Genomic DNA, 20271 nt, shown 5'->3' with positions numbered 1-20271 from the left:
TCGGCCCAACAAATCCACACTGACCCTCCAAAGGATAACCACCCCAGACCCATTCCCCTACTCCCTACTAATGCATCTAACACTATGAGCAATTTAGCATGGCCAATTCACCTGATCTACACATTTTTGGACTGTAGGAGGAAACCTATGAATGTGCAAACACCACACAGCCAGTCATCCGAGGCTGGATTCGAACCTGGGTCCCTGGCGCAGTGAGGTAGCAATGCTAACCACTGAGCCACTATGCTTTACTGGTCTATATGAAGGACAATCTCAGTGCATTTAGTGATTTCACACAGGAGAATTTAGAAGCGCCCTTTACTTCACATGCACAAAGTAATCATTACCTTCCCAGTCTGACATTATGCTGTTACTGATTCAATACGTTTGTGAGGTCAGCTCAAACTGGATGTACAGGGAATTCTAATGGATTGTCTTGATGGTCGACACTCTCTACAATCAATACCTTCCTACTTTACAGCAGACTCACTCTTGAAAGTAAAACAAGGAACTGCAGATGCTGAAAATCTGAAACAAAAACTGAAATTGCTGTCAAAACTCAGCAGGTCTGGCAGCATCAGTGGAGAGAAAGCAGAATCAGCGTTACAAGTCTGATGAAGAGACACCGGACTCGAAAAGTTAACTCTGCTTTCTCCCCACTGGTGCTGCCAGACCTGCTGAGTTTCATCAGCAATTTCTGTTTCTGTTGCACTTTTGAAACATTAATACTTGGGAGAATGTGACTGGATATTTGTTTCCTCGAGTACTGTATATTTTTTCTTGCTGGAGAAAGAATGTTTTTAAATACCTGGAGCAACGACTGTAAGAGGGAGGCTGGATGGACCAAGCAAATGAACTTTGAAATAAAACTAGAAACAGCTGGAGAAATTCATCAGCCTCTGGATTGAGAGAAAAACAGAGTTCATGTGTTGAGCCATTCTCAAAGAGTCATATTGTATTCGAAACATTAACTTTGTTTCTCCCTGCATGGGCAATCAGACTTGTTGAGTTTCTCCAGCACTTTCTGTTTTTATTTCAGATTTCTGGAGTATTTTATCATAATAAAACTAGGGCCTTATCAAAGGCCTTTACTTGTGGTTGTCATGGTTATTGCACCTTCAGCAAGTGCTGCAATTAAAAAAAAAGCACCTACATGTTGACATTGGAAATGTTGTAAATATGTGGAGTGGATAAGAAAGCATTGGGACTCAGGCTCATTGCCCAGATTAAGGAAGGTGAGGGCCTCATGGTTGTTGTGATTGTTACGGGGTCAGCTAGCTGGATCTCAGAGAGTAGGAGTTCCCTGACTGGGGTTGCTAACTGGTCCAATCAGACAGCTCTGGCTGACAGATATAAAAGAGTGTGAGAGCGCGGGTGTCCTTGGAGAAGGAGCACGCGGTGTCCACCAACACCCTGGAGTAGAGGTGGGCGCCGCAGGGAGTGGAGTGCATTATTTCCCCCTCCAACTCTATTTTGATTTAATCTCTGCCCTCCCCTTCACTGTTTGGTCACACAGCATTGCCCTTTGATGTGAAGGGCACTGCTTGTCACAGGCCACTCGGGTGTTTCCCTACCTTCCTAGTGGTGGAAATTGAATAAAGATTCGTGCACCTTGTGTCTCTCACTGTGTCTCACACCTGCACACACACACCATGGGTGCTGGGGGAAAAATAAGCACTACCGCAGTTAGATGGTAGTGTGGGGGTTAAATTAAAAAAAACAGGAACCAAAAAAATAATAATAAAATAAAAGAGTGTGTCCGGGCAGATACCAGGGTGGGCTGTCCTAGAGGTCGCCGGAAGGTGCAAAGGGTGCTGTCATCCTGGGGAGAGGGGGGGGGTTAGGGAGGTAGGTTGGGCTGTCCTAGAGGTGTTCGATAGGTATGTCAGGGCAGACTGAGGGCTGGAAGGGGTGTAGGGGCAGGCTGCCTCAGAGTGGTCGGAAAGTGGGAGGTATGGGTGGTTTGCTGGGTTGCTGGGGGTCTGTATTGTATGCACTGTTTTTTATGTAATTGGACTGTCTTATATGTATTTGTCATTGTTACTGTTTTATGATGACTGAAAGTGGGACTTGAGGTTTGCCCTCATTTTCCTGAAAATTGGTTGAACAGTAGGGTTTGGGACCAGGCTTTGCTATTCCTCTCCCTTGTAAAATTGCTGTTTCTCTGTATACAGCTGTTAATGTTAACTGTTTTGTAAACTGTATTGTTTAATAAAATAAGAAAAAAATAAAAGGGTGTGTCAGGGATTCTGACACTCTGGATGCTGGTGTTCACGATGCTGTGACTTGTTGGGCCAAATGGCCTGTTTCCACTCCGTAAGGATTCTAAGACACTCCACGTGTAAATAAAGGGGTGACTTGGTGACGGTATTCTGGCCTCTGCGGATTTATTTCTGTGGCCAATGAACTAGTAACTTAGAGAGCCAGGTAACATTCTCAGAACCCTGCTTCAAATCCCCATTACCACAAATGGTGGAGTTTAAACCCCATTAAAATGCCAAACTTAAATGTCACATGGTGACCTGCTTTGTTAAAAACCCATCTGGTTCACTAATGCCCTTTTCCAAAGGAATCTGCCATCCTTACCTAGTCTGGCCTACATGTGACACGAGACCCACATCACTGTGGTTAATTCTTAACTGCCCTCTGAAATGACCAAGCGAGGAACTCAGTTGTTTTAATGTCTAGAAAGGAAAAATGAATGAAACTGGATGCACAAATTAGCATCTACTAAGTCAATAGAAATGCCAACAACTCTGTCAATCTTGCAAGGCTTTTCTTACTAACATCTGGGAGCTAGTGCCAAAACTTGCATATCGACAAAGACATCAAGAAATGGTAGGGAATAGCAAAGGATACAGGCCCTGAGAATATTCTGGCAATAACACTAAAGTCTCGTGCTGCAAGTCCTGCTGCTCCCTGAGCCAGTACAGTGACAACTCAGCATCCTCCTGATAATGTGGAAAATTAGCCAGCTATGTCCTGCAGACAAAAAATAGGACAAAAACAACCTAGCTAATCACTGCCCCATCAGACTACTCTTGGCCATTAATAAAGTGATGGAAGGTGTCATCAATAATCTGCTCGGTGATGCTTAGTTTGGGTTCTGCCAGGGCTATTCAGCACCTGACCTCAATACAGCCTTGGTTCAAACATGGACAAAAGAGCTGAATTCCAGAGGGGAGGTGAGAGTGACAGCCCTTGACATCAAGACTGCATTCAACTAAGTGTGGCATCATGGAACCCTAACTGGACAAGCAGGAGGCTGGAAGAACACAGCAAGCCAGGTGGCGTCAGGAGGTGGAGAAGTTGATGATTTGGGTGTAACCCTTCTTCAGGACTCTTGGAATCAATGGGAATCAGGGGCAATACTCGCTGCTGGTAAGAGTCATACCTGACACATAGGAAGATAGTTATGGTTGTTGGAGGTCAGTCATCTCAGCTCCCACATCTCTGCAGGAGTTCCTCAGGGTAGTGTCCTAGACCCAACCATCTTCAGCTGCTTCATCAATGACATTTCCTCCATCATAAGATCAGAAGTGGAAATGTTTGCCGATAAGCACCATTTGCAACACCTTGATACTAAAGGAGTCCATTCCTAAATGCAACAAGCCTGGACAATAACCAGGCTTGGGCTGACAAGCAGTAAGTAACATTCGTGCCACGTAAGTGCCAGGGTATGACCACTGCCATCAGGAGAGTCTCCCCTTGACATTCAATGCATGACTCACACAGAAGCCCCCACTATCAACATCCTGAAACTGAATTGGACTAGCTATATAAATAGTCAAGAGTGTGGTGCTGGAAAAACACAGCAGGTCAGGCAGCATCCAGGGAGCAGCAGAATCAATGTTTCAGATATAACCCCCTCATGCCTGAAATATTGATTTTCCTGCTCCCCGGATGCTGCCTGACCTGCTGTCCTTTTCCAGCACCACACCCTCTACTCTGATCTCCAGCATCTGCAGTCCTGGGAAGGATGGGAATTCCACAGCGAATAACTCATCTCCTAATTCCTCAGAATCTGTCCACATTTGCAAGGCACGACTGAGCAGTGTGATGGAATGCTCCCCACTTGCCTGGATGGGAGCAGCTCCAGCAACACTAGAGAAGCTCAACACCATCCAGGTCAAAGCAGCCCATTTGATTGGCACCATATCCACTCCCTCCGTGACCGATGCTCAGTAGCAGCAGGGTGCACCATCTACAAAATGCACTGTAGCAATTCACCAAGGCTTCTTAGACAGCACTTTCCATTGCCATCTAGAAGGACAAAGGCAGCAGATACATGGGAACACCACACCGTGCACCTTCTTCCTGTAGCTAATCATCATCCACATTTGAAAATATATTGCCGTTCCTTCAGTGCAGTTCCCTCTCTAACAGCGTTGTGGGTCTTCCAACAGCACATAGACTACAGGGGCTCATGACGATAGCTTCTCAAGAGTAAATAGGGATGTGCAATCAAGATCCAACCAGTATCACCCAAATTCAATGAGTGAACAAAAAAAAAGAATGGGAGACATTGACAAAGGAATGGAGCTCAATTTGCCCCTGGTATGCACCTCCTGCTCTGATAGTTCAATCTACACAACTTGTTGAGCCTTGGGAATCACCCCACAGCCAGTGATACAGAAAACATGCATCATTTGTATAGCTCCTACATCATCTGTATAGGACAGTTATTGAAATTACATGCTGCTCCAGATGTTAGACAGGTTTAGTAGTCACTGCTACAGCCAACCAATTACTTTGCTATGCTGGTCTATAGCTTGCTGAGCACAGCTATGCGCGTTGAGGAGGTGAATCTGTAACAGGCTAGACCCATAAACACCCAGATGTCAATGATTTATCACGTTACACCGATCTTGAATTTACAGCATCAAATCTGGCCGTTTGGTCTAACTAGCCTGTGCAACTGCTCCTTCTCCAATCCTACATCCTCTCACTATCAACATGGCCTGCTCTTCCTTTCTCTCTCATGTATGTATCCAGCTTCCCCTTTAGTTGCATGAATGCACTTGATTTACAGTCTGCATTCCCAACAGCTGACATTGTTCCAAGGCGTGTGAATAGCTCAGCTTCATACATTCAGGGACACTGCAGAGTACTGCATGTTAACCCTTTCACTACTGCCAGGGACAGTGGCCTGAGCAACATGTTTGAAGAATGGAACCCACGATATCTTTATTTTGTGTTTTGCTGAATTCAAACTTTCTTCCTTCAACAAATTGTTTAAATTAAAGTATGGAAAACATTAGACACTCAAGACATCAGCAGCAGCACTGCTTGGCAGGCACAGTACACCAGTCCAGAATGTCTCAGAAGAATATAACTCAACAGGAGGACATTCAGCCCAACTCTCCTGCAAGTAGTCCGTTTTGAAATTTATGATTTAATCTGTTTCCACCACCCCATCAGACAACGTCTTCTAGGTCACTTTAACCTACTGCATTAAAACAACTCCTCATCATCTCCCATTATTCTGTTGCCAATTGTTTTGAATCCGTTACTGGTCTTTCTGCCAAGTGGAAACAGATTCCCATTATTCAATCAAACCAAACCCTTTATGATTTTGAACAACACCAAATCTCATTTTCTTCTTCTATGCTCGCATTGAGAACCACCCTCCAGCTTCTCCCCATGTTCATTGAAGTCCTTCATTTGTGTTTTTAGTCCAGTCAATCCCCTCAGTACCTCCTGCATCCCTCCTAAAGGGCAGAGCTACTGGGGAGGCTTAATGAGTGATTCAGAAACATTTACGTTCCATGCTTACATCTGTTAAAACAAAAACTCTGCTAGTACTTTTAAACATTCTCCTCATCTTGTCCTGTAAACTGAAGAAAATTGTGACCACATTGAATTTGGCACCGACAAACATGCCTTTTGGCCCAACTGACCAACCTGGATACTTATATTCCACACACACCTCTGCATTTCAGCTTATCAGTGGAGCTTCTATTCTGTTACCTGTCGTGTATTTGTCTGACTAACCCTTAAATACATTCTCTTGGCAAAGTTTGCACATAATCCTCCCCCCACGTCTCTGCATTCCTTCACTCTTTTTGAAACTGTACCATTCAGTGATGTCGTCTCTCATTCTTCCCTGTGACAAATCTCCATCTTGTTGGCAGTTCACTCCCCTTTGTTAAAAGTTGCTTAAATCAAATGATCTGCTGTTCTAAATTTAAATCAGACAGAAAGTTATTAATATTGTTTCAAGTGAAAATGCTGTATGTTATGGTTTCTTATGTTTCAGGGGGTGGCACGGTGGCACAGTGGTTAGCAGTGCTGCCTCACAGCGCCAGAGACCCGGGTTCAATTCCAGCCTCAGGTGACTATCCGTGCGGAATTTGTGCATTTTCCTAGTATCTGTACGGGTTTCCTCCCACAATCCAAAGATGTGTGAGTCAGGTGAATTGGCCATGCTAAATTGCCCACAGTGCTATTAGGTGCATTAATTAGAGTGGTGCTGGAAATGTACAGCAGGTCAGGCAGCATCTGAGGAACAGGAAAATCGATGTTTTGGGCAAAAGCCCTTTGTTAGGTGCATAGTCAGGGGTAAATATAGGGTAGGGAAATGGGTCAGGGTGGATTATTCTTTGGGGGGTCGGTGTGGACTTGTTGGGCTGAAGGGCCTATTTGCACACTGTAAGGGAATCAAAGCTACTCTAAAAAAATGGAAGCAGCGAGGAACAAGAGGGTCGGTGAGCCTGGATGGGTGGTTTGCGATGCCAACAGCATGGGTTTAATTCCCGCACTGGCTGAGATTACCACAAAGGACTCTCCTTCTCAACCTCTCCTCTCATCTGAGGCCTGGTGCCCCTCAGGTTAAAACCAGCACCAGTCACCTCTCTCTTTAATGAGAGAGCAACCCTGTCTGGGTGGGACTATGATGACCTTGACCTTAGAGAAAACCAGCTATACTCCGTGGCCTCTCAGAATGAGATTGTCAACTTAGTGTCACACTTGCAGGAGTTTTGGGGCACAATGCCAAGCAGCTACTGATTTACAGTCAACATGTACAGCAGAATTCCATCCCATCAAGCCTCTCTTGTTTCTTTTAGAAAGGACTGTTTTATCTTCTTATTACCCTCTGACACATTCCACCTGCTTACTATTTAAACACAGCCATCTAATAAGGTTCAGGAACTGAGCGAATTCACAGAATCACAGACTTATTACAGTGCAGGAGGTGGCTGTTCAGCCCATAGAAAACATGCTGGCTCTCTGAATGATCCACTCATAGGATACCATTCAGAGAGCCTTCGCCCCATAACTCTGCATAATCTTCTCTTTCAGACAATTGTCTAATCCCACTTGAATGTTTCAACTGAACATGCCTCCACCACAGACTCAGGCTGACCCGAAAAGTGAAAATGCTCGTTTTGTTTGCATTATTTGCCGACAAAAACCAGGAAACTTTGATAAATCGAGAGAAAACACAACCAGCTGATGTATCAGGTCCAATTCTGGGCAACAGACTTTAGGAAGGATGTTAAGGCTTTGTCAGGGATACATAAAAAAAATTGATTAAGCTAGTTCCATGGATCAGGGATTACAGATACACAGAGGTATGGGAAAGGCTAGGCTGTCCTTCTCAGGGCAGAGAAGGCTATGAGGAAATTTGATAGAGCTGTTTATAAAGAAGGGTTTTGGAAGAGTGAATAAAACAGAAATATTTCCAATGGCTGAAGGGTTTATGACCAGAGGACACAATTTAAACATGATTAGAAAAAAGAACAAGAGGCAACAGGAGGAAAAATGTTTTTACGCAAACATTTATAGGGTAGCCTTTATAATGCACTGTGTCAAAGAGTGGTGGGTACAGCTCTGTTTATGTTTGAAAGGAACTGGATAAATAGCGTGAACAAGTGGGACTAACTAGATTGTTCTTTGAAAGAGCTGGCACCAGCTAAATAACCAGAATGGCCTTCCTCTGTACTGTACTATCCTGTCACCCTTTATTCACCACTGCACAGTACACTGGCTGTGACCAACCAGCTCAGGGGCAGTCCTCAATTGAGGAGCTTCTAATCTCCTGTTTTTTTTCTCTGCTTATATTTGATTATTATTTATTTATTATTCTAATCTCCTGGTTATCTTGGTCAGGCAAGACTTTCCTGATTGGATTTGTTAACCTGGGCAAATCAAGAACCTCCGAGTCAATGCGGTCCACCTGGTTCCAATCACCACAGTTAGTTATTCGTGTTGTGCTCTGTCTATGTGGAGGGTTGGTCACTGCGTTCCCAGCTCTAGGTCACAGAACTGAGAACTGAACCTTAAGAGAAAGTGAGGTCTGCAGTTTCTGGAGATCAGAGTCGAGAGTGTGTGGTGCTGGAAAAGCACAGCAGGTCAGACAGCATCCGAGGAGTAGAAGGATGGACGTTTTGGGCCGGAGCCCTTCATCAGGAATGAGGCTGGGAGCCTCGGGGGTGGAGAGATAAATGGGAGGGGTTGGGGATGGTGAGAAGGTAGCTGAGAGTGCAATGGGAGATGGAGGTGGGGGTAAAGGTGATAGGTCGGAGAGCAGGGTGGAGCAGATAGGTGGGAAGGAAGATTAACAAGTGGGACAGGTCAGGAGGACAGTTGTGAGCTGGAAGGTTGGAACTGGGTTAAGGTGGGGGGAGGGGAAATGAAGAAACTAGTGAAGTCCACATTGATGCCCTGGGGTTGAAGGGTCCTGAGACAGAAGATGAGGCGTTTTTCTTCCAGGCATCGGGTGGCAATGGAGGAGGCCTCGGTAGAGTGGGAGGGGGAGTTGAAATGTTCAGCCCTGGGGCGGTGGGGTGGATTGGTGCGGGTCCCGGAGATGTTCTCTGAAGCGCTCTGCAAGAAGGCATCCAGTCTCCCTAATGTAGAGGAGACCACATCGGGAGCAACAGATACAATAAATGACATGTGTAGAAGTGCAGGTGAAAATTTGATGGATGTGGAAGACTCCTTTGGGACCCTGGACAGAGGTGAGGGGGGAGCTGTGAGCGCAGGCTTTGCAATTCCTGTGGTGGCAAGCGAAGGTGCCAGGAGGGAAGGGTGGGTTGGTGGGGGGCTTGGAGCTTGTGAGGTAGTTGTAGAGGGAACAGTTTTTACCAAAAGCAGATGGGGTGGGGAGGGAAATATATCTCTGGTGATGGGGTCCGTTTGGAGGTGGCGGAAATGTCAGTGGATGATGCAATTTATGTGGAGGTTGGTGGGGTGAAAGGTGAGGACCTGGGGGTTCTGTCCTTGTTGCGGTTGGAGGGGAGGGGTTTGAGGGCAGAGGTACTGGGTGTGGATGAGATGCATTGGAGGGCATCTTCAACCAGGTGGGAGGGGAAACTTTGGTCTTTAAAGAAGGAGGCCATCTGGTGTGATCTGTGATGGAACTGGTTGTCCTGGGAGCAGATGCAGTGGAGGCGGAGGAATTGGGAATACGGGATAGCATTTTTGCAGAAGGTAGGGTGGGAGGAGGTGTTAACTGAACCTTAGCCCCTGACTCGCTCATTCAGTGAAGTTTCAAGCAGTAATGCAAACGCAAAGATTGCAGTGATTTTCCTAATTTGCCTCAAACTTGACTTTGGAGTTTAATGTTGTCAGAATTCACTGAATTCAAAGACCAGCTCAGCTGCCACAGCTTAACGTTTTCAATAAACGTTTTCAATGATCACTAAGCATTGACAAGTTAATGGCTGTGAGATATACAAGTGATTCACTTGTCTACCTATTATCTATTACCTATTATGTGGTTATTATTGACCCCAACGTCCAGCTGTTTAGGGGACTTATCTACTGAGTCACAAAGATGAGGACAATATTCATGACAAATCTCAGATTTTGAATGTGAATCGGATATGCCAGACTGGAGACTGAAGGAGTAAGTAACCTTGGTGTGTTTACCCAGGTCATTCCCTCCCTGCTATATAGAATTACAACAGTGTGAAAGTACAACAGGCAGTCTTGTAAATGGAGCAATGTCTGATCAATCAGTGCTGTTAAAAGAAATGCTTAACATATTTACCAGAAGTCAATTATTATTGCCAACTCTGATTGGTTATAGTTATTTTTTAACCAATCTGTTCAGAGATTTTATGCTGTAGCTCCAGGGCAAGTGAGGCTTGACCCCAGACTGGGAGCAAGTGAGGACTGCAGATGCTGGAGGTTAGAGTCAAGAGTGTGATGCTGGATAAGCACGACAGGTCAGGCAGCTCCGAGGAGCAGAAGCATCAATCAACGTTTCGGGTATAAGCCCTTCCTGACCGGCTGTGCTTTTCCAGCACCACACTCTTGACATGACCCAAGACCTTCTGGGTTTGAGGTAGGGACACTACTGCTGCATCACAAGACCATGCTTGAAGGTTTCACCAACTGGCCTCCTTCTTGGCCCAAGCTGTCACACTTTGATCAATAACAAAGGGAAGAAAGTGGAAAAAGAAGCCACCATTTTCCAAGCGCTCCTTCAGGTTTCTCAGAGTGTCTCAGAGACTCCCGGACAGTCGCTCAGGACTGGCAACCCTTGTCGGTATGGAAAGAGTCAATTGTTCCAGGAGGATTTAATTTATTTTGTGCCACACATTCTCCTAGACCAACCCTTATCATGCAGTCAGTCAGTTTTCAGCCAAGAGTTTGCTTAAATCAATGACTGCATTGTCCGCAATTGACTGGCAGAAGCCCAGCTCAAGGAAAGCCTGCTTAAGCTTTGCGTCACTTCTGCCTCCCCCAGTGTCGCAGTGACCACATCTGGCTTCTCCCCCCACCACCCACCCACCACCCACACACACACACACACACACACACACTCCATCATCCCACTCACCCTGAAACCTATTATCCTAAATTCAACCAGCCACCGAACCCAAGATCTAGGATGTTCCTGCTGAATAAGGGGCACTGTGTGGATAAGCTCAACTAGAAAGGATAGGAGGGGAGGTCAGGATCAGGCACTGTAACACTTCAAGATTACATTTTGACAGGATTACCAAATCCACAAGCAAAATGGGCAAGGAGAGAGAAATCCTTGCTATGGCAGAGCCCAGTGGAAGGGGTAAACGTTCCTGCTGTCAATAATATTTGCAAACAAGTAGTCACAAATTTGCTGATATGATCAAAAGAAGGAACGTTATTGTGAACATGAGTTGGTAGTTTAGTGGATATGCTCCTGACCTAATAATAATTCACAGATATGGGTTCATATCCCAACTACAGCAATTAGGAATTAAAATTCAATTACATAAATCTAGGATAATTATTTTCCAATAACGGTGACCACAAAATGACTAGATTGTCATAAAAATACACCTACTTCACCAATGCTGTTTAGGGAAAGACATCTGCCATCCTTAGAGTGATGCTGGAAAAGCACAGCAGCATCCAAAGAGCTGGAAAATCAATGCTTTGGGCAAAAACCCTTCATCAGGAATGAGCCTCATTGGTTGCTGCCTGACCTGCTGTGCTTTTCCAGCATCACTCTAATCCTGACTCTAATCTCCAGCATCTGCAGGACCCACTTCTGCCAATCTGCCATCCTGACCTGGTCTGGACTACGTATGACTCCAGACACACTCTGGTTAACTCTTAACAACCCAGCGAAATGGCTGAGTAAGCCATTCAGTTATGCTCCAACAGGCGACTCACCCCCACTTTCTCAATAGCAATTAGGCTAATAATTTCTGAGGAAGTTCTAATCAGCTCTGAGGAAGGGTCACTGGGCCCGAAACGTTAACTCTGATTTCTCTCCACAGATGCTGCCAGACCTGCTGCTGAGCTTTTCAAGCAATCTCTGCTTTTGTTTCTGATTTCCAGCATCCGCAGTTCCTTTGGTTTTTTATAGGGTAATAATTATTTGCCTTGTTAGCAACACCCGCATCTCATGAATGAATAAGAAAATTTGCTCTGGTTGCTATGGCAATGTTGTAATTCATTCAGAAAGAACAATTTAGCTACACATAATGCTTGTGGAAGGTCTCCCCTCTCACCACATTTTCTAACATGAGTCAGTCTAGATTTTTAAAAATTCTCTTTCTGTCTGCTTTCCCCTCTCTCTCCAAAATATCCAGCCAGGGTTTTGGAAACAACAGGATTTTGCATTCCAGTCTGTGAGAGTGGAGCAGGGAAAAAAAAATCTGTTTTCCCACTTTCTTCCTGCTGAATAACCAGTCAGCTAAAACAAAACCATGATTTGTTCAGGAACAGGAAGAGGCCATTCAGCCCCAAGAAGCCCATTGTTGACGCTAACCACCTCTTGTCATCACTTCCGTTAATTCACTCTCTCCTCAACAGGTGAAGAACTCACAAGATCAATTCTCCTTTTTCCACCTCCCTAAGTATGATGTACTATCAATGTTGTGCAGGTCATGATGCATTTCTCATGATGTTGAGACGAAGCAAATTTATAGTCTGACTTCTCAGTCTTATCAAACTGCAAAAAACTATGAAGATTGAACTGATATTAAATAAGGTATAAAATAGAGATAACAAGGCTGGCATTTATTTAGGAGAAAGTGAGGACTGCAGATGCTGGAGATCAGAATCGAAAAGTGCAGTACTGGAAGTGCTTTTCCAGTGTCCCACTTTTCAACTTGCATTTATATAGCACCTTTCACAACCTCAAGTTAACCCAAAGTGCTTTGCAGCCAACTTTGTAAAGCAAGTTTATGTGCAGCAAGGTCCCAAAAACAGCAAGATGTTTATAAGTAGGTAATTTTTTTTTGCTTCAGAGATTATTATTGACCAGAACTCCCTTATTCTTATTTAATTAACACCAAACAATCCTTTACATCCATCTGAGAAGCACATGGAGCCCACGTTTAACGTCTCTTTCAAAAGATAAATGGGACATTAAACAAGACAAAAATAAACCAAAGAACCGCAGATGCTGAAAATGTGAAACAAACACAGAAATGACTAGGAGTGAAGTGCTGCTTCAGAACAGAAGGGTGAAGATACTTCTGAGAAAGAGTCACTGAACTCGAAACATTAACTCTGCTTTCTCTCTACTGACACTGCCAGACCTGCTGAGTTTCTCCAGCAATTTCCGTTTTTGGATGAAACAACACGCTTTGGTCCTCAAGATTATCACAGCCCGCAACTATCGGTGCTGGGTCCACTTTCGTTTGTCAGTTATCTGAATGTTTTGGATGGAAATATGGGAGTCATAGTTAGTGAGTTTGCAGATGACACTAAAATTGGTGATGTAATGGACAGTGAAGAGTTATCTAAGATTACAAAGAGATCTTGATTGATTGAGTCAAAGGGCTGAGGAGTGGCACGTGGAGTTTAATTTGGATAAATGTGAGGTATTGGTAATCCAAACAAGTAAAAAATGAGGTCTTAGCCTGCTTGGCTACTCTCTCTCATTCCTGATGAAGGGCTTATGCTCGAAACGTCGAATTCCCTATTCCTGAGATGCTGCCTAACCTGCTGTGCTTTAACCAGCAACACATTTTCAGCTGTGATCTCCAGCATCCGAAGCCCCCACCCCACTCCGGCCTATCACCCTCACCTTGACCTCCTTCCACCTATCCCACCTCCATCGCCCCTCCCCCAAGTCCCTCCTCCCCACCTTTTATCTTAGCCTGCTTGGCTACTCTCTCTCATTCCTGATGAAGGGCTTATGCTCGAAACGTCGAATTCCCTATTCCTGAGATGCTGCCTGGCCTGCTGTGCTTTAACCAGCAACACATTTTCAGTTGTAATCCAAACAAGGACAGGATTCATACATTTAATGGTAGGGCCCTGGGTAGTGTTGCAGAACAGAGAGACCGAGGGGTTCAGATACATAATTCTTTGAAATTTTCTTCACAGGTAGACAGTGTGGTTAAGAAGGTGTTTAGCATACTTGCCTTCATTGCTCAGACTTTTGAGTATAGGAGTTGGAACGTGATGTTGAGGTAGTACAGAACATTGGTGAGGTCTCTTCTGGAGTACTGTGTGTAGTTCTAGTGTCCGTTATAGGAAGGATACTGTTAAACTGGAGAGGGTTCAAAAAAGACTTACCAGGAAGCTGCAGGAATGGAGGGTTTGAGGAATAAAAATAGACTGGAAAGACTGGGATCTTTTTCAGTGGAGCGTAGGAGGTTGAGGTGTGAACTTATTGAGCTTTAAAAATTCACGAGGGGCATAAATAAGGTGAATAGCAAGGGTCTTTTCCCTACAGTGGGGGATTTCAAAACTAGCGGGCATATGTCTAAGGTGAGAGGAGAAAGATTTAAAAAGGATTTGAGGGGCAACTTCTTTACACAGAGAGTGGTTGGGGTGTGGAATGAACTGCTAGAGAAAGTGGTGGATGTGGGTACAGTTACAATGTTTAAAAGACATTTGGATAAGTTCATGAATAGGAAAGATTTGGAGGGATATGGGCCAAAAGCAGGCAGGTGGGACTAGTTTAGTTTGGGAACAATGTTGGCATGGACTGGTTGGATTGAAGGGTCGGTTTCTGTGCTGGAGGACTCTACGAATAGCTGAAGCAACCCACATAACTCTTTGAAATATTTATAGACTGTATTATTGGCAACTTTTCTGTTTTATATACTCTAGCCTCGCACTTTAGACTCTAACTTTTGATAAAAATCACTTTTTGTGAAACTGACCCACGTAACTCATGAACATCAAAGTCATGAGTGAGCCACAAACCAGTCTGCAAGTGGCAGAATCGATCAATGTTTTTGTTGTCAATGTTACAAACCAAGATTCAACATATTTTAAAAGACATATTGATGTCCCATGGTCCCACAGGAATGGGATACAAAATTAAGAATTTTCAGGACTGTGTGTGTGGTATTGTTTATGCATATTCCATGTGGACATCTAGTTAAAGCACATTCTGGAATATGTTATTAAATTATGCTTGAGAAATTACTGTTGTTAGCGATGCTTGTGGCTGGATTTATTTATAGAGTGGACCTTGCTGAACCTAACCCCTGGGGATCGGGCAGTTCTCTAGGCAAAAAGGTCAGGTGTTAGGAGTGGAGACTGTTATTACTATAAATTACAGCCCGTGAGTCTGAAGTGGTGTCCTTGGCCTCTTTGACTCCACCCTCCCAATTAGTTTCCTTGTGGGGCCACTTGCTGGGTCCATGGTAGGAAATGTATCTCTCAGATCACCCTCCAGGAACACAGCTCCCAAACCACCCTCCAGGAACACGGCTCCCAAACCACCCTCCAGGAACACGGCTCTCAAACCACCCTCCAGGAACACGGCTCCCAAACCACCCTCCAGAAACAAAGGGTGCATGAGAGGGAGTTGCCAACTCTCTGGGGTTGTCTTGGGAGTCCCCAGAGATGAAATGTATATTTCCCAGACACTGCTATCTTCCCAGATGCCAATAATAAAAACTCAGGCAGATGGTCATAAGGGTATTTTAGATAGGAATCAGTGTTTTGTTACTCAACCTCATGGGGGAATTGATTGTAGTTCAGATGTAAAAATAATATTTACAAGGGAACACGGTCCTTTGATGAGCAAAACTGTTGGAATTATTTGATGAAATTGCAATCGCCAGGAATGTGTTCCAAAGTTGGCTTTGGGAGCAGTGGGGGTGCCAGGGGCAAGCAGATAGGACTGGTTCACAGAACTGGAAATACCACAAGCCTTTCCCCAAAAGGCTACAGTCCAAGCCAAGACATCCACTGGCGACCAAACTGTTTTGATCCTCACAGTCTCCATTGGCACCAGTTTCTACCCAGTTGGTGCCCCTAAACTCGCCGCAATGAGCCAGGAGGTTGTGGTATCATGGGGCAACCTGTCTGCTGGGTAATGTGGGGGTGTCAGTGAAGTCTACCTCATGTATTTACATTATAGTCCTCTCTGATCGGCAGGGATCAACCCACCTCCAGTAACTGAGTGGCAAGAGCAGTGAATCGACAATCCTTCCTGGCAGTGGGCTCTCCTTCAGATGTTTGAAAATGTCTCTCTGTCAATACGAACATGGAGCAGAAGTAGGCTATTCAGCCCCTCATGCTTGCTGGGCCATTCAACATGATCACAGCTGACTTCATCACAGTCTCCTCTCCTCTTTCCTAGCCATTTATCCATGACTCTTCAAACCATTACCAATTAAATACTGATCTCCTCCTCACACCCCTGCATCCACCACACTATGGGGGAGTGAATTCCACAGAGTCACGACCCTTTGAGAGAAGATAACAATCACACAATGCCAGCAGTGCTCCGAAAGCTAGTGCTTCCAAATAAACCTGTTGGATTATAACCTGGTGTTGTGTGATTTTTAACTTTGTACACCCCAGTCAAACACCAGCATCTCCAAATCCTGACCTTTGAGAGAAGTAATCTCTCCTCAATATCACAGAAACGCACGTTAGACTTTTTATCTGTTCAGCTGGACCTCTTGGTAAGTCAGTGCCCTATGTCAGGCTTCACCCTGTGGTAGAATCCATCATATACATAAACCCACACCAACATAATCCCTTACCTTATACCTGTTACAGCATCAGCTGTGAAAGATACATGGAATGCAGGCTCTCAACAGTTACAAACACACTTCACTGATATATGAAACATCAGACGGGTGGGCGGGGGGGAAGGTTAAGAATGAACGACTAACATAGAATTGTAACTCCTGCTAAGTTGAGTCGGCTCATTTGAATGTCTTGCCTCTGTCCAACAAACAGTTGGGAACTGGGTTTTGCCAGCACCTACACACACACACACACACACACCTACACACACACACACACACCTACACACACACACACACACATGGCTTTGATTTCTCCTTGGTAATGCAGTGAGCAGGACAGTTGGCAGATGAGCAAGCTCTGTTTGCAGGAGAGACCTCTAACTCCAACCCCTAGCCCTTCCACCCCCCACCACTCCTTACACTCTCACCCTCCCCTTCTGACAGCTTCTTTGAAGAATCTGACCCCAAGGCAAGAGTCCCCTCCTGACCCAGGTCCTGAGGACAGCACCCAGAGCCCTTTGGCTGCCTCTGAACTACTCGGTCTAGACAGCGCAGTGCAGGCTGAGTCAGGAGATGGAAAGCTTTTACTGCATTGTCTGCCCGCAGCAGCCGGACTGACACACTCAGAAACACAGCCTGCAAAAGCAGTTCATCATCCCGGGCTGGCTGTGTATTAAACAACATGTTAAAACACATACACATAAACACACGCATCCATAACAAATCATGGGTTTGCCCCACGCCTCTTACCTTTGTGACAGTCATGCAGATATTATTTCTGGAGTGAAAGGGGAAGGGGAGGTGTTGGGGGGGGGGGGGTGTAGGGGAGGAGGTCCTGGGGGTTTGACGTGTGAGTAAACAGGGATGGTGCCTGCAGAAACAGGGAGATGAGCGGACTCTCCTACTGCTGCAGTGGCAGAGGAAGTCCGAGACCTTTTTTTTTGTTGCAATCTGATTAACCCAGCCTAACCCGTGATGTCAGCTCTCATTTATAATAGATGAATAGTCCAATAGGGAGGCTGGCACTGGAGAAATCTTGGAGGATGAGAGACACACAGCGAGAGGGAGAGAGCTGTGTGTGTAACAGCCAGCGACTGCAAACAAGCAGGAAGTGGACGCATTTCTGTTTGCCAAATCACCAGTGTTTTCTTAAAAAAAGCTCTCTTTCTCTTCCCTCCCCTCCTCTCTCTCTGTAACAATACCGATTCCAGCCCAAAGAGAGCAGGAATGTAAAGGGAGGAGGGAGGCAAGTGGAATTCACGCAGGGCCAAGATGGTATTGGAGCAAATCCGGGACTGGATACAGAAACCGGTCAGGGTGCAGGTTTAACCTGGAACACACCTTACAAAGCCCTGTCCGTCAAAGACAGGGAGAGAGTCAGCCACACGCTGTTCCTGAATTTTCCAGATTTCACAATCTGGGTCGATGCACAACTGGTAAAAGCTTTTTAACTCTCAATGCCCTGAACAATAGGTTCCTTTATGGTCCCCTTGCAGCTGTCTGGCTCATTGTGAACGGCCCCTAGCTGCTGCTGGCACAGTCTCCATCTTCTGGCTTGTCGCAATTGTCCATTCTCATCAGAAAGCATTCTCCACGCCAACAGCCTCACAGGTAAAAGTCAGGGGATGGGGCAGGCGCTTGTTATCCATCCCTGGTTAAGAGACAGCCGCAACACTCGCAGGGATTGCTAAAGAAACTCAGCAGGTCTGGCAGCATCTGTGGAAAGAGAGAGAGAGAGAAAGCAGGGTCAACATTTCCAGTCCAGTGACGCTCCTTCAGAACAGTGGGACCACATTGCTGTGGACCGTGTAGGTACAGACAGACCAGACGAGGGCGACAGATTTCACCCCCAAAAGGCAATCGGACTTTCTAACATTAAAAAAAAGAAACATTTTACACATTGAAATGAACAACTGAAAATGTGTACCCTTATTTACAATAAGTTACCAATAAGGATCACTGGCCTCACCTTCCTGAGAGAGACTCCATGTCAGTGTCGCTGTTTATTGTACTAACAGTCTATGGGACCATTCTATCATTTGAGAGAGAGAGAGAGAGAGAGGGCTAGTGGTGCTTTAACCTGAGGAACACCGTGTCCCAGGGAAGGGGTGAGGTTGAGAAGACAAAGCCTTCACGGTAACTACAGCCAGTGCGGGAATTGAACCCACACTGTTTAGGTTAGATTCCCTACAGTATGGAAACAGGCCATTCGGCCCAACAAGTCCACTAGGCATCTCTCCACGCTTCAGGCTCTCTGCCTTTATTCCTGATGAAGGGCTTTTGCCCGAAACGTTGATTTCGCTGATCCTGGGATGCTGCCTGAACTGCTGTGCTCTTCCAGCACCACTGATCCAGAATCCAACAAGTCCACACCGACCCTCCAAAGAGTAACCTGCCCAGACACATTGCCCGCCTCTATATTTACCCCTGACTAATGCACCTAACCCCCATGGGCAATTTAGAATGGCCAATTCACCTGGCCTGTACATCTTAGGATTGTGAGAGGAAACAGGGACACCAGTTGAAACCCATGTAGACACAGGGAGAACATGCAAATTCCATACAGGCAGCCACCCAGGCTGGAGTTGAACCAGGGGCCCTGTGAAGCAGCTGTACTAACCACTGAGCTACTGACGGCATCACTCTGTATTGCAAAGCAGCCTCCAGCCAACTGAACTTGCTGAGAGAGCTGGTTGAATATTCTAGGAAATTATAGCTCACTGGCTAAATACAAAAACGGACTTTCATTTATATAGAGCCTTAATTGATCTTAGGACACTCCAACTTGCTTTAAAACCTATACGACGTGCTTCTGAAATTTGATCACTGCTCCAATGGAAGGACTATGACAGCCAATATGTACACAGGGAACTCACACAGATGAGTCAAAGATGCCCTTTGCTTTTGGTGGTACTGATTGAGGGTTGGGTATTGGACAATGCTCTAGGCAGGATTTTCCTGGTGCTCTTCCAAATGGTATCAGAGAAACTTCCAGGTCAATCGGAGAGGACAGGCACAGGGTTCATGTCTCACCCAAAGGGGAGCACTACCAATAGATGGAGCATGTGCTCAGTACTGCACTGGCTGTGTCGACTAATTGACATGAGAGTAATTAACCAATTTTCAAATAATTTCTCCCTCAGTTTTGCAGTCTGCAGCAATAACACCAGCTTGCATCCACACAGCATCTTCAATGTCCTGACCTTCTGCACTGAAACAATTCTGTGATTCTAAGACCAGAAGGCACAGGAGCAGACATAGGCCATTCAGCCCATCAAGTCTGTTCTACCATTCAATGAAATCACAACAGATCTGATCATCCTCACCTCCACTTTCCTGCCTTTTCCTGATAACCTTTGATTCCCTTACTGATCCAAAATCTCTCTATCTCAGCCTTGAGTAAACTTGATACATAAGCAGGCTTGTGGGATCTCCTGCTCCTAGTTCTCATGGTCTAATGAGCCAGACTCGTTAAGCTGTCTGCAGTAAAGAATTCTATAGATTCCCACTGGGGGAAGATTCAGTGAGTCTCAAGGTTTTTAACTCCTCCATTGAGATAATGACTAAAGGAATGTCAGACTAGTTTGGAACATCTGTATCCTCTTGTGGACACTGCAGTTCTGGTCTTTGGGCACAGTATAGTCAAAGTTATACTATAGACAATAGACAATAGGTGCAGGAGTAGGCCATTCAGCCCTTCAAGCCTGCACCGCCATTCAATATGATCATGGTTGATCATTCCTAATCAGTATCTGCTTCCTGCCTTATCTCCATAACCCTTGATCCCACTATCTTCGAGAGCTCTATTCAACTCTTTCTTAAATTAATCCAGAGACTGGGCCTCCACTGCTCTCTGGGGCAGAGCATTCCACACAGC

The 20271-nt window shown here is 45.3% G+C and overlaps 1 protein-coding gene across 1 annotated transcript in view; it reads right to left on the bottom strand.

Annotated features, from left to right (window-relative positions):
* coro2ba (coronin, actin binding protein, 2Ba) overlaps positions 1-17328 on the bottom strand; it is a 187272-nt gene extending 169944 nt beyond the window's left edge. Inside the window, exon 1 of the mRNA XM_060853372.1 lies at positions 17145-17328. Within this exon, the coding sequence (XP_060709355.1) occupies positions 17145-17159 (15 nt within the window). The 5' untranslated portion in view covers positions 17160-17328. The remainder of the gene's footprint in view (positions 1-17144) is intronic.
* Positions 17329-20271: the final 2943 nt, after the last annotated feature.

Source organism: Hemiscyllium ocellatum, chromosome 39 (genome assembly GCF_020745735.1).
Source record: "Hemiscyllium ocellatum isolate sHemOce1 chromosome 39, sHemOce1.pat.X.cur, whole genome shotgun sequence".
NCBI lineage: Eukaryota > Metazoa > Chordata > Chondrichthyes > Orectolobiformes > Hemiscylliidae > Hemiscyllium > Hemiscyllium ocellatum.
Note: the sequence above shows the minus strand (reverse complement) of the source record. Positions and strands in the feature narration are given on the sequence as shown.